At 31.0% G+C, this 13,906-nt stretch overlaps 2 protein-coding genes across 2 annotated transcripts; one reads left to right on the top strand and one right to left on the bottom strand.

The window, feature by feature from the left end:
• Nucleotides 1-3,113: 3,113 nt before the first annotated feature.
• On the bottom strand, nucleotides 3,114-5,395 carry LOC11431608 (protein FAR1-RELATED SEQUENCE 5). The gene is made up of 3 exons (XM_039834617.1): nucleotides 5,247-5,395; nucleotides 4,666-4,754; nucleotides 3,114-4,573 (listed from the first exon to the last, which is right to left on the bottom strand). Exon 3 carries the CDS (start codon nucleotides 4,355-4,357, stop codon nucleotides 3,704-3,706), a length of 654 nt encoding a protein of 217 aa, XP_039690551.1. The 5' UTR covers nucleotides 4,358-4,573; nucleotides 4,666-4,754; nucleotides 5,247-5,395; the 3' UTR covers nucleotides 3,114-3,703.
• A 4,555-nt stretch (nucleotides 5,396-9,950) lies between these two features.
• On the top strand, nucleotides 9,951-13,294 carry LOC11432079 (calcium uniporter protein 5, mitochondrial). Its single transcript, XM_003616045.4, has 2 exons — nucleotides 9,951-10,828; nucleotides 12,589-13,294. The coding sequence occupies exons 1-2, from the start codon at nucleotides 10,313-10,315 to the stop codon at nucleotides 13,072-13,074; spliced, it is 1,002 nt and encodes a 333-aa protein (XP_003616093.1). The 5' UTR covers nucleotides 9,951-10,312; the 3' UTR covers nucleotides 13,075-13,294.
• Nucleotides 13,295-13,906: the final 612 nt, after the last annotated feature.

The raw sequence follows: 13,906 nt of genomic DNA, 5'->3' as shown, positions 1-13,906 counted from the left end.
ATTTTTTCTACTAGTTTGTCGTATAGTTTTTCAAGGATTCCTCTACTTCTAGTGATGTAACTATCCTCCAACCGATTTACTCTTCTTACTACATATTTTGTAGGTTTTCTCTTTACATTTTCAAACCATGTAAGTCTATTTTCCACTATTTTACTTTAGGTGCTACCATAACTCTCTAATATTGTCATTTCAAATTATATCTCATCTAGTCTTACTACATCCCCACCAGACATCTAACACAACATCTTCATCTCAATTGCGTTCATTTAATTCTTGGTCAACATTTTATTTTATACAATATCTATCTTACAGCTGTCCGATAAATCTTTCCGTTAACTTTTTTGTTAAGGAATTTTTTCCATTAACCTGAGCGGTACTATGAAAAAAAATTAGAGTATATAAATTGGAAGTGTTACTTTTGGTGTGTGCAAGTTAACCTAAGGGCTTTAAATCCACATCATAGGATTATCGTTAGTTTGGTGTGTGTGTGTATATATATAAATTGAAAAACATCATACTAGTGCATGAAGAATTAAAAACTACTACAAATTGACAAAGTAGTACACAAAAAGGACAAAAAATGATCCAATGAACAATGAATTTGACATGATTATTGAGGCTTGCAGTTTGGAAAATTCAGGCAACGTAATAAAACCATCTACATGTTGGTTAGAATAAGAGAACGTAAATTCCACCTAAATTACACTATTGTTACTGTTCTGTAACCCTATGAAGAAAGAAAAAATCAATTTCTTCTGGTGAGTACATTTTTATTCATACTCAACTCTCTCAACTAAAAAGCTGAAATCCATTTCCCCATTGTCTCGTCCAAACTCTCGTTTGGAAGCAGTTTTATCCAATCTGTGTGCTCAACGATTAGTGACTTCTGAAGATTTTGCCCTTGGACAAATAACTAAGCAAATTCCACTGCTTAAATTGAAGTATTAATAAAGCTTAAAGATAAGTCATATTTACCATCCATGAAGCAATTTTATCAAAGAAATAAGTTTGCAAACAGCTCCACAAGAGACCAAAGCTCCAATTGCAAGAGGTGTATCAAGAGTGCTCTGATAGAAAAGCAAAAAAGTCAGATAAATAGGGGCAACTTCATAATACAATCAAATAAATAAACAAAATGATTTGGACCACACTGTGCAACTTCATCAAAATTATTACCAAGCTATGCAACTTTCAGAATAGTTACAATTAACAATATATGGTTCTTTAAAAAAGATAACTATTTTTACTAATTTACATTTTCAAAATACTTGTGATCTACAGTTTATTAGATTATGATCCAAGTGACCTAACAATACCTGTCACACATATGAAAGGACTAGTTATATCAGCAATATTAAAAAATGAACACCAGCAAAACAAAGGTAGCCCCAGTAAACACAACTATAATTTATGCAAGAGAACAGGACCAGTAACAACTGTACCAGGTTTACACTGCACTAAACTCAGACATGACATTAACAAATTGAATAATCGAATGGAATCAACCATATGCAATGTGATCATGTTACTACATTACACAGATTACAAAATTTGTTAGAAACCCTAGGAAAAATGAATTAGCGGTATAAAATTATGAGAGGGAATTATTCATTGTCAGCGAGTGAAAAAGCGAAGAGTGTCAAGAGAATAACGAGGTTCAGAGAAAAATGGGAGAAGAAGAAAAACCCCATCAATTCACCCGCGCTTCTTACCATTGACTTGTTAAGACACCCTCTAGTGGCATTTAGGTGGGTAAGAGGAAGACTTTCCGACCATGACAAAGTTCTATTTTCTACCGTTGATATATTATTATTTTAAATGAATGGTTCAGATCCACTCAATATTATTACCTACAACTTGTTGACAACTTTTTGGAACGGTACCTTTAACAAAAATAAAGACCCCACAAATAATACTTTTTTATTATAATTCAATTGGGCTTAACATGGGCTTTATGTGTTTGATTTTGGGCCATAAATATTTTTTTGCTAATAATGGGCTACATAAATAATTTTCAACCAACCAACCTTAATCAAATTTATTTCGTTAATTAAAAGGCTCATTTAAAATGGTTAAGCTCTTTATAGTCTTAAAATGCAAACATTGTTAAGCAGTGTTAATAGTTGAGATCCATTTTTTCAAAGTTAAGGTTGTGAATGCAAACATCAATTATTTTTTGGTATAATTGAAAACATCGTTAATTACATTTTTTAAACTAATAATGATTGATAAAATTGAAAAAAAATATTATTTTTGTTTAGCAAGAACATTCACAATAGAGACATCTATTTTTTGGTATTTAATTGATTTCCACGCATGCACATCAATTATTTATCATTTTTTAATATTAGTATATAATACTCATTGGTTTGTTTAAAATGAATGTCATTTAAGATATTTATGTATATATATTAAGAAATGCAATTAGTAAAAGAAAGAGAATTGCTACTTCACTAATAAAAAGGTATACTTTAGAAACAGTGAGTGTAGTATTAATTGAAAGATACATTTAGGGAAAAAAACTTATATTGAAAACTGAAAATGACATTATTTTTTAAATAATTCTTTTATTAAAGGGATACTCATTTTAAAATGCAAAGAGGAAACAATTAATCATTTTAATCAAGTATCTCACTCAATTATTTGAAATTTGACACTAGTTTAAAATGCTGCACTGCTTGAAAATTGGCACTAGTTTGGTTTCGAACCAGAGTAGAACTAGTTTGTTTTCTATGATCCACTTGTCTTCTTCTACTAGTGTGCTTTCGAAACGTGGTAGTGGTTTGATATTTGACAGTCAAAAGTTCTGAAAAGTCTTTGAAAAAATAAAGTGCAGTACTTTTTAGCTTGTTCTATTACTGTTGTTCTGCTATTGATGGAACAATTGTCTGAAAAGTCTTTAATAATTTTTTCTATAATTATTAAAATATATATTTTAATGTTTGTATAAAAAATTAAAAAGTAAATTAGAAGAAGATGAACAACATGGATGAACTTGATGAACACCATGAAAGCCTGGATATTACGAATCCAGAAAAAACAACGAAAAAAAAATAAGATTCAACAAAAAATAATAATCGATTAAGCAACAACATTAAGATGGAGAAACTAAATGGATTGGACAACAACATGGAGTTGTGACAAATTGTCTCAAATAACAGCAAGAGCAACAACATGATACATTAAATCTCATTCTTAAATGATTAATACAAACCCAAACGAAATTATGCTAACACTAATACCATATTGGTTACTTCATTATAACTACAAAAAGAGTTAATGAAATTAACAGAGCCATAAAAAATGTCATTGCCTTGAAAAATCTTAGTGTGATCTTCATGTCATGAACTTCCTGTTTGGTTTCTCTCAGTTCATGTAGAATGGATAGGATTTGTGATTGTTCAAACATTCCATTTTCGTTGGGTGTGACTCTCAATGTACAATTTCCATATGGTTGATGAAGAACACAATAGTTCATAGGATGTGCCCAAGTCCACAAACTACAGTCACCTTCTCGACATTGATAATAAAGCTTGTTTGGATTCTGGGTAGTTTCTGAAATTTTCAGTTCTGCAATCCTTCTACAGAAACAACGCACCTTATTGTATCATATACTACAAGGTCGACCACGGTTGTTGTTGGATCCACTAGCACCTGATGAAGCCATGGTCAGAGTGAGAATTCACAAGTGGAGGATATATGTTTATTTTGTTTGAAAGGCCAAAATATCACCAAACACCGAGTAGTCCATACGACTAATTCCATCACACCAAAACAAGTGTCGAAGGGTTCCATCCTGATTGACAGTGTGCCTCCAGTACATCATATCATCCCTAGCACACATTGCCTTCAAGAATTCAATTGCACAATCAGCATTAGAACTATTGCTTCCTGTCCCCTTCAATTGCTCATTGTACATGTCTCTCCTTGTATAGCCTACATTTTCAAAACCACCAGCCTGTGTAGCAAAATAACCATAAATCCATGACGTTGGAATGCCATATTTCCTCATTGTATTCATTTGATATTTTTCATATTTGGTCATCTTCATGTGTGCAGGCAGCATCCACTCATACTTGTCAGCCAAAAAACTATGATTGTGAACATCATCGAAAAATTTTATGTACCAACGCCCGCTATCGAAATCAATATGTACTTGAATTTTTGCTTCGCAACCACACCGACTAATAGGTTTAAGCTCTCTTTTCTGAACATCAGGATTTCTATTCCTCTCACTCCTATTACCCTCTCTATGGCAAAGAAATGTTTGTTGCACAATTTCACCTTTAACATTCCTAACAACCCGGCTCTTTCTACCGGCAAATCCATGTGAACAACCATACCAGTTATAAAACATGAATGCAACTTCACGATTCGGAAAATGTTAACTCATTATTTCTTCCAAACATGTCTCCTTAAAATTAATTTTCTCTATGTCAGCAGCACATTCTATACCATTTTCAGAATCAAAGTTGCATCCATACCCTTCATTGTTAGTTTCTGCTTCAGTGTTACCTTCGTTTTCATCGGATGAACAATCATCGCTCTCCGACTGATTATTACCTCCCAAACCCTATATATCATTTATACAAAACATAATCACTGATTAATTATACAAACTCATTCCAAACTTATCCCAAAATTAACATACAAAATTCAACATACCTCAGAACAATCCTCATTGACTTGGGATACATTTTTTGCATTAAATATATTGATAATTTCTTGTATATCCATGTTCCAATGGGTAACACCTACATTTGTATACATCAATATACCATCAGTAACAATAATTCATTCATGTTTAACCCAATTTAATAACGGCATAAGATATGCCAAAGAAAAAGATTAGACATACAAGTATATAGACACCAAAGTAGTAATATATACACCAAAGTACTTAGCCTAGTTTCGAGAGCCTCATGTCAAATTGGGCAAAACTACCAATAAAAACACAGATGAAGAACTAACAAATCAAACTCATAAACATCATAAAATCAATTTTATATGTAGTCACTACTTGTTTCGAAAAATAAAATTAATCACTACTTTCTTTTCTGTCTGAACTAAAAAAAAAAACCCAATATGCCAGAATCGGAACCAGAAAGCCAAAAGAAAAAAAATTAATTACAACTTAATATCAAGTACATCTAAACATATCTCATCCTACTAAGCAGAGATTTTGAAGAAATCCAGAATTTGTAAAGGTTGGAAGAACAAAAGATAAATGGGGAGGAGATACAAACCTTTCAGTTTATGGCCTCGTTTGTAAATTGGCGATTTTGAAGAAGAAATCGACAAAATTTGTTAAGATCGAAGAACAGAAAATAAGTTTGTCAAGCATATACATCCACAAAAGAAATACACACAGTCGATAACTTAAAAAGAAAAACGAGACAAAAAAAGGGTATAAGGGTCAATTGAATGTCCAAGTAAATGCGGGTGCATAACAGGAACAAAAAGCAAATGGGAGGTGTAAAAGCAATGTATTAAAATAAGCTAATTGATTTTATTATTTTCTTAGTAATGATCTGCTAAACTGCCACCTGTACACTACAAGTGGACTTTCCCATGGTGGGAAAGTCTTCCTCCTACCCACTCTAAATGGCACCCCTCTATGTAAGTTCCCTTTTGTATTTTTGACATTTCTAAAAAAAAGTTGTCAGTTTAATTAATGTGTCTGTGTTGCGTGTTGATATTACCAAATTGTGAATTTTAAGAGTGTCAGTAAGGTGTTGGTGGAGACGTTAAATGAAGGTCCAATTTCGTCAATATATGATGTTCATTGGCACCTCCTTTTAGTAGTTTCTATAAGCTTAATGTTGACGCAGCAGGTCCGATTGAGGGTGATAAGTGGGGTATTGGTGTTGTGGTGAGAGATAATGAAGGTGTTGTCCTTAGTGTTAGTTCTTGGCAAGTCTTTTCATTACCAGATTCAGAGGTTGTAGAAGCCTTAACTATGCGAAAGGGTTTGGAATTTGCAAAAGACATGTCTTTATCTTATAGTTGAATGAGATGCTTTTAATGTTGTTGTAGCGTTGAATGCTCACCAACAATCTCCCAACTATGTTGGCTCTATTATTCGAGATTGTATTAATTTTAAGGGTAGTTTTCGTAGTTTAAATTTTTTGCATGTTAGGCATGAAGCCAACCAAGCTGCTCATTATTTAGCTAAATATGCTCTTAAGAATTTAGATTGCATATGGATCGAAGAAACTCCGCCTTGTATTTCTGCAGTCTTGGCATTTGATTTATTGCCAGACTTTCGTTAATGAAACTGTTTTTAACGTCAAAAAAATAATTACCAAAATGTCTTTTGTTTGTATGTGTATTAAATTTGATTTTTCATATTTTAAGACAAGTTGGTAGTATTAATTAGGAGTGTGCTTAGGAAAATAATAATAAATGTTTCTAGTAATTTGAAAAGAGTTTGCATTTAGGGACAAAAATAAAGTCAAATGGGGGTTTGATATAGGGACGTAGGGAGTATGTATGAAATAGTAGTGCTAGCAACACCTTCTTTTGAACACTCTCTCTAATACTCACTCTTTAGTTGACTTAAATTAATGTGGATCCTACGTTTTTAAAATGGAACCCACATAAAGTGGTGGAATATACATTAATTTCACTCAATAAGAGAGTAAGTGTTTGAGAGAGTGTTGAAAATAGAGTGTTATTTGCATTCCTCTTGTGTCAAATAATCAAAAGCTCAATTATACTCCATCCGTTTTAAAATATATGTCGCAATCAACCACTTCATACATGTCAATGCATAACTTTGATCAATAATATATTCAATTATCTAAAGTAAAAAATTAAAGAGTTAAATATGTTTTTGGTCCCTATAAATATACCAACTTTTCGTTTTAGTCCCTCTAAAATTTTCCTTCAACTTTTAGTCCCTATAAAATTTTCAATCGCTACTTTTGGTCCCTATTTTTAAGTAAATTTTTGTATTTTTTAATGAAATTGTGCAGAAATGTATGAAATATTGTAAATATCACTAAAAAAAAAATAGATTTTTTTAACAAAACATGAATTAAATATGAATTTTTTACCGTCAAAAATATAAAAATTCATATTTAATTCATGTTTTGGTAAAAAATTCTAATTTTTTTTGGGAGAGATCCTTGTAATATTATACATTTTTCTGCAAAATTTTATTTAAAAATATGAATTCTACATATGAGTTTACTTTAAACGAGGGACCAAAAGTAAAGGTTGAAAATTTTATAGGGACTAAAAGTTGAAGGAAAATTTTAGAGGGACTAAAACGAAAAGTTGGTTTATTTATAGGGACCAAAAACATATTTAACCCAAAATAAAAATAAAAAAATATTTATTGAGACAAATTAAACAACATCTTACATGCTAATATTTGTATTTATATATTAGTTAAAAAACACAGTCAAACTAATATTTCCAAAATTTTAATTTTCAAAAATTTAATTTTGAATTTATTTTTTGTAATTTTCAAAAATTAATTTCCATAACTTTTTAGAAAAAAATGAAAAATCTTTGCAATGGGTCTATTTTATGCTGCAAGTTATATAGAAGTACTGGTAATCATCAAGTAGTTGAAATTCAGCTTTTTAACAAGTTGCAATATTGTTTTGATTTTTGAAGAATTTTTATGTATTGGGAAAAATGCTGTAAGAACTATTTGCAAAGGTAAAAATATATTGTGAAGATCATGATAGCTAAAATTTTGATTGTTTTGGGAAGTTAAAACAAGAAGACCAAAGTATGTCACAATGTTTGTATCATTAACCATACTTTGATCTAGCTTAATAATTTATGTATCTTTTCTATTAGTTTGTCATATAGTTTTTTAAGGATTCCCTTTTTAGTGATGTAACTATCATTCATCTAATTTATTCTTTTTATTATATATTTTGTAGGTTTTTTTTTTTACATGCTCAAATCATCTAAGTTTGTTACAACAAAATTATAACAAACAGACTCAAAATTTCCAGTACTATAAAAGTCATTTTTATATAGTTATTGTAAAACTAATATTTATGGTATTAATATTTTTTTTTAAAGTGAACCGTATATAGAATAGAATAGGATTCTTAAAAGAATCGTTCTTTAATGAGATTCTTCTGTAAAGATGATCTTTACGCCCGTTTTTACTTACAATGAGAATCATCCTTACACATTAACTAATTCTTTTAACAAATTTACTGTCAACAAATTTATTCAGTAAACATTACATCTTCTCGTGATGAAAAAAAGTGTTGCTGTAGCTTTAAGAAAAAGTAAATGATATTTTAGATTTAGGAGTTGGATACAAATTGTGATTGTCTTATGATACTCCTCATTTATGACAGTTTCTAAAATAAAATTATATTTTTAATTATCTAAAAAAATAATATAAATTTATTTACATAAAACAAATCAAAGTGTTTTACTCTTTGTGTCAAGATTCGAATTGAGTGCCGCCACAACAGGTTTGAAGAATAATCTTTCAACCAAAGAGATCTATCGAAAACCGGAAAATCAAAGTGCTTTATGGCTGAAAAAGCAAATCAAACTTTAAGTATTTATAAGTATATTTTCTCAACAAATATTATAGTAGATCATAATAAATCGTAAACTTATTAAAATAAAATTATTAATTTTCATTATACATTTTTTCTTGGTCTACACCGTTCTTCTAATTATTATTTTTAAGTACTTCACTATACATTTTACCATCTTAAGATACAAGGGAAGTTAAATAGTTCAAATGGTTTAAGTTAGGATATAAAAAGTTGGAGATCGTGGATTTAAAAGGAGTAAATATTAATTTATCAACTAACTGTTAGTATTTTTTTAAAAAAAAACTATCCTTGTAACCAAAAAAAAAAAAACTATCCTAATATGTAAAATTTTTGAAGTGTATAATTGTCTCAAAGTTCATTCATTAATAAAACAACAACGGTATTTGAATGCTTCATATTTCTCAACATCAATCCAACGATTGAGTTTCATGTTTATGGTATTTTAATTCAAAACGTGAAGGATTTGATAGGGCAAGGTAACATTACATTCTTCACAATCACAAAAAGAAAAATCAATGCGGATATTTTTAATCAAACTTGAAACCTCCTCGGATAATGATCTTATTTATCATGTCACACCTTCATATGATCTCTTGTATATTCTGAAGATGGACGCAACAGAAACTTTATTTTCTAAAGAGTAGTTTGTGTTTGTCTTCCTTACGCTTTTCTTTTTCCTTTTGCTGTTTTATTTAGTCTTCTAAAAAAAAAAAATCCAATGTTTGAGTTTATCTCTATCTCTCTTTAAGTCGCATCACTTTTATCGTATTACTCTTGATATCTTTCAAAATATGTACACTTTGCAAGTTTTAATTAAGCTAATAAATGTCGAAATTGTTATGTTAAATATTAACTATGTTTTGAATTCAAACTCGATATCTCCTATTTAAAGGTATGAGTTTTGTGTAAAAAAAATTTTGTCAGGTAGTATAGCGACTAGATTCACATACATTATGTGTGGAGAAGTGGGGAATACGTTGTTCGAACCCCGACTCCTGCACATAATATCCCTGATAACTACAAACCGAGTTACACTTGCGGGACACAGTTTCGTGTAATATTTATCACTCTATTTAAAGACTATTTAAAGAGAAAAACAAATGTATGCACCCTCTTCGATCACTATTATAAACAAAAATCTATATTTTAAATTCATTCAATTAATGATGTATATAATTTTTTTTTTTTTAAAAAATGATACATATAATCTTTATTATAAACCACATACATCTTTCAATAAATGAATCTAAAATATTAATTTTTGTTTATAATAATGATACAAAGTGTACACAAACATTTTCCATTCCTTAAATCTCTTTAGAAAAATACTACATTTTCCTTAAAAGAACTGACATGACTCGGATCCTACCCGACAACTATATCCAAAACCAAGTCCATGTCGTGTCAAGTCTTCCTAGTTCCTACGCAAACACAAATGTTCCATCCTCCGTCAAAAACCGTTAACTACCAACGACAAAGAATGTTAGCTATTTCAACGCAATGTATGACTTGTGGTTGTAAACTATATCAAACTTTGTCAAACATGTTCCTTACCTTAAGCCATTGCACACGTTTTTCTTTCCCAAATTAGTCACTTTCCTCTTTTCTTTTCATTTCTTAAACAAGTTTCATTTTTTCAAATGAAAAAAAACTGGGTTGTTGTTACATTAGTTTTTCATGCTCATAAAAATACTGGGTTGTGTTTATTTTCTTCGATTTGTGTGTTTTGAATATAAAATTTTGATTTTTATTTCTTGGTTTTAAAAATGTGGAGTAGATGGAGCAATGGGTTGTTGAGAAAAAGGGCGTATTCAATTTTCAATGGAAATCATAGTTATGGTGGAAAAATTCAATCTTTTGATCCATTTTTGATGAATATGAGGGATTTTAGATTGGAATATGGTGAAAAGAGAAAAGGGGTTGGATATTTTTCAGTTGTTGTGATGAACCAAATGAAAAGGGGTATGTGTTCTTCATCTTCTGATAGTAGCAACAATGATTCATCAGAGAATGGGGGTGTGCAAAGCAATGGTAAAGGGAAAGATGAGACTATATCTTTCTCTGAAGCTAAGAAGCTTATGAGATTGGTGAATGTGGAATCTCTAAAGATGAAACTTGGTATGGATGGAAAAGAAGTTATTTCTTATAATGAACTTATTGAAGCTTGTGAGAGTATGGGTGTTGCTAGGAATTCTGAAGAGGCTGCTGCATATGCTAAGGTTCTTGATGAAGCTGGTGTTATTCTTCTCTTCAGGGATAAGGTCTATCTTCATCCTGATAAGGTTTGCATTTAACTTTTTGTTGCATCTCTTTTCCCTTTTTGGTTTGTGTTTTATTGTTTGGTGAATTGAGTTTTGAAGTTAGGTATAATATATCTGGATACATAACTTCAATAAGTTAGTATATATCTTGATGAAGCTGGTGAATTGAGTTTGTCGGGACAAAATTTGATTTTGTAGTGGTTTATATTAGGATAGATTCATGTAAAAATGAATTGAACAATGAATTCGAGGGTGAAAATCATTTATAGAAGCAAAAGTTATAAATTTTAGCTTCTTGAGTTAGAATCAATTCACGAGGTAGAATCAATTATACACCTCCGAAAAATTTGCCTCGTGCGAAAGTGAAACCAAATATACACATAATAATGTCTATAGCCAAACCATTGATCTTATATGTTTTAATAGTTTTGCCAATAATTAATAGGTGGGGTAAAAAAGCAAGTAAATTTTTCAAGGCAGTTGTACCATTTCTAATCAAACTTAGGCTTGAAGGTGGCCATATAAATTGCTAATCCTGAAATTTTCTATCATATTAAAGTAAGGCTTGGAGGCAAAACAAATTTTGCCATACAACAATCAAATACATGTAAAATTATATTTGTAGAAAGTAAAATCAATTTGTAAAACCAAGCACACCCCTATTTTCCCCTCTTTGTTTCTGTTTGATTGGCTTATATGCTGAAATTGATTTTGCGGGGCTCGCCTAAGGCATGATAAAGTCAAGGTCTATTACCTATATCCACTTTTCATGGTCCCCCGGCATTTGGTTAGATTTGTGTGGAAGCTATTAAAAGTTAAGAGCTTAGACCCTTTGTGGTGGTGAAGAGGGTTATCCCATTGTCAAGTTAGAATCAAGTGTTTAATTGTTTCAATATCTGAATGCTTCTTTGGAACTCTGCTGCCAAAATCAAAATTCTTAATACCATGATGTAAGTATTAAGCAAACAACAATCAAATACATTCATGTTTAAGGTCAGATAAAAAGAAGAGGAAGTGTACCCTCCATCAGTATTTTGGTTTGTGCATGTTAACACCATAATGTATGATAACGAGTGTTCAGTGTTAACATCATTACTGGTTTAAAGCTCCAACATAAACTAATAATAGATACTAGAAATTTCGTAACTGTCTTTGTTAATTCTTTGATGTTATTCATTTCTATCTCTCAAGAGCATGCTTTATATTTATTGAACTGGCCACATTGTCTCAAAAAAGAAAGGCTAAAGCCACAGTTATGCTTTGTTGTATGGGAACTGAAAATTGTCAGCCGTGCTTCAACTTTCAGAACTTTTGTTATATAATGTTATAGACTTGTTTGATGTTGTTATAAGAGTTACTAAATATTATTATAGAGTTGTACTAAGGGTAATTTAATCTTTTATGTGCTTTTTGTATATATTTTCTATTTCTCTCTTTGTAACATAACAATGCATCAAATGTTTGCACTTTTCAGTGAATTCTTTTCATTCCTTGTTTGTTCCAAGATCCTTAGAAAAAGTTATGCATTTTAGAGTTTGAATAAGTAACATTAAATGTTAGCGGCCAACTCTCGGGTGGGATTTAGTCCCACATCGGATAGATAGGAATCTTGAGAAGAGTTTATAAAGAGGAGGCACTCCTCACTGTACAAGCCGGTTTTGTATGGATGAGTTACGCCTCGATATTCGTTACATTAAATTCAGTTTATAACATGAATGCATGTTGGATCAAACATGCTGATTCCTCTTTTGTTGCTTGGTCAACACGTCACATGTTTACAGGTGGTTGATCTGGTTAGAAGAGCAGTTCCATTAGCACTGACTGCAGACAATGATCCACTGAGGGAAGAGTTAAAGAAGCTGCTCGATAAGAAAGAAGAAATTGACGTGTTGGCGCATAGGCAGATGCGCCGCATCCTATGGTCCGGACTAGGTTTCGGTGTAGTTACTGTTAGTCTCTTCTTCAGGCTAACATTTTGGGAATTCTCATGGGATGTAATGGAGCCGATTACTTTTTTCACAACAGCAACTGGCTTAGTAATAGGTTATGCCTACTTTTTATACACATCAAGAGACCCTACTTACCAAGATTTCATGAAGAGACTCTTTCTTTCAAGGCAAAGGAAGCTTTACAAGAGGTATAACTTTGATGTTGTGAGATGCAAGGAGCTTCAATACATGTGTAAAACACCTTTAGATGCCAAAACCATTTTGAAAAATCGAATAGGAGTTGATTGCGATCTCGATGATGCTTTACACAAGGATTAACAATTTTCAGGTGGTTTTATAATGTTTATTAAAAAAATCACTCTCTTTTTTTCTTATTGAGTTAATTTTGATCTCCCTCTATTTTCCCATTGGTGGGGAGAAGCTTATTCTAACTTCTGTTCTGGCTTGTAATTTGTGAGCCACCATTTTTTTTTTTCCTTCTTTAACTGTTGTATGTACTTATTAAATTAAATACAAAAGATGATTACATATTCTTCCATTTGTTGATAGCACATTGTTATTTTACATGTCACATAACCAATGGTGTATCAGACCTTGTAAGATTTGGTCCATGATTAATTTGGTTACTTTTAGGCTATGTTTATATGTTTAGAATCCTGCATTAGGTGAAATATAGTTCGGACATGTGTTTGTACCGTAAACAATCATTAACTTACAAGTTGGTTTTGTTCAAAAAAAAAAAACTTACGAGTCGGTTATGTAGGCGTTTGTCCAACCCAAATTATAAGATGGTACGATTGGTTGATGGGAGCCTCAGAGATTTTTAGTTTTTTGTTGCACCTCTTTTCCTTTTTAGTTTGTGTTTTACTGTTTTTTGTTAATTGAGTTTGAACTTTGAAGTTAAGGATATTTTTTTTATATTCTGACATCAGGTTTGAGATGAGGGATAACTACAAGAAGCAACCCTTATCTTATTAGATAGGTCGGGTTACATAGAACAAACATATAATATTTTATCATAAATTATGAATTATTTTTTTATTGCCATAATGTTAGTAGTTATTTTATGGATATACACATGATTTATGTCTAGCCATATCAATTACTATTTTTAATTTTGTGTGGCTTAAGTGAGGTAAAAAAGCATGTA

The sequence above is a fragment of the Medicago truncatula genome, chromosome 5, assembly GCF_003473485.1.
Source record: "Medicago truncatula cultivar Jemalong A17 chromosome 5, MtrunA17r5.0-ANR, whole genome shotgun sequence".
Lineage (NCBI taxonomy): Eukaryota > Viridiplantae > Streptophyta > Magnoliopsida > Fabales > Fabaceae > Medicago > Medicago truncatula.
This window is presented reverse-complemented; position numbering and strand designations above follow the sequence as displayed.

Bases quoted from the DNA above. Each gene is read 5' to 3' on its own strand.
- LOC11432079 (XM_003616045.4), top strand. From the start codon at position 10,313: ATGTGGAGTAGATGGAGCAATGGGTTGTTGAGAAAAAGGGCGTATTCA. The intron at 10,829-12,588 runs GTTTGCATTTAA...ACATGTTTACAG, and splicing joins TCTATCTTCATCCTGATAAG to GTGGTTGATCTGGTTAGAAG.
- LOC11431608 (XM_039834617.1), bottom strand. From the start codon at position 4,357: ATGTTTTATAACTGGTATGGTTGTTCACATGGATTTGCCGGTAGAAAG.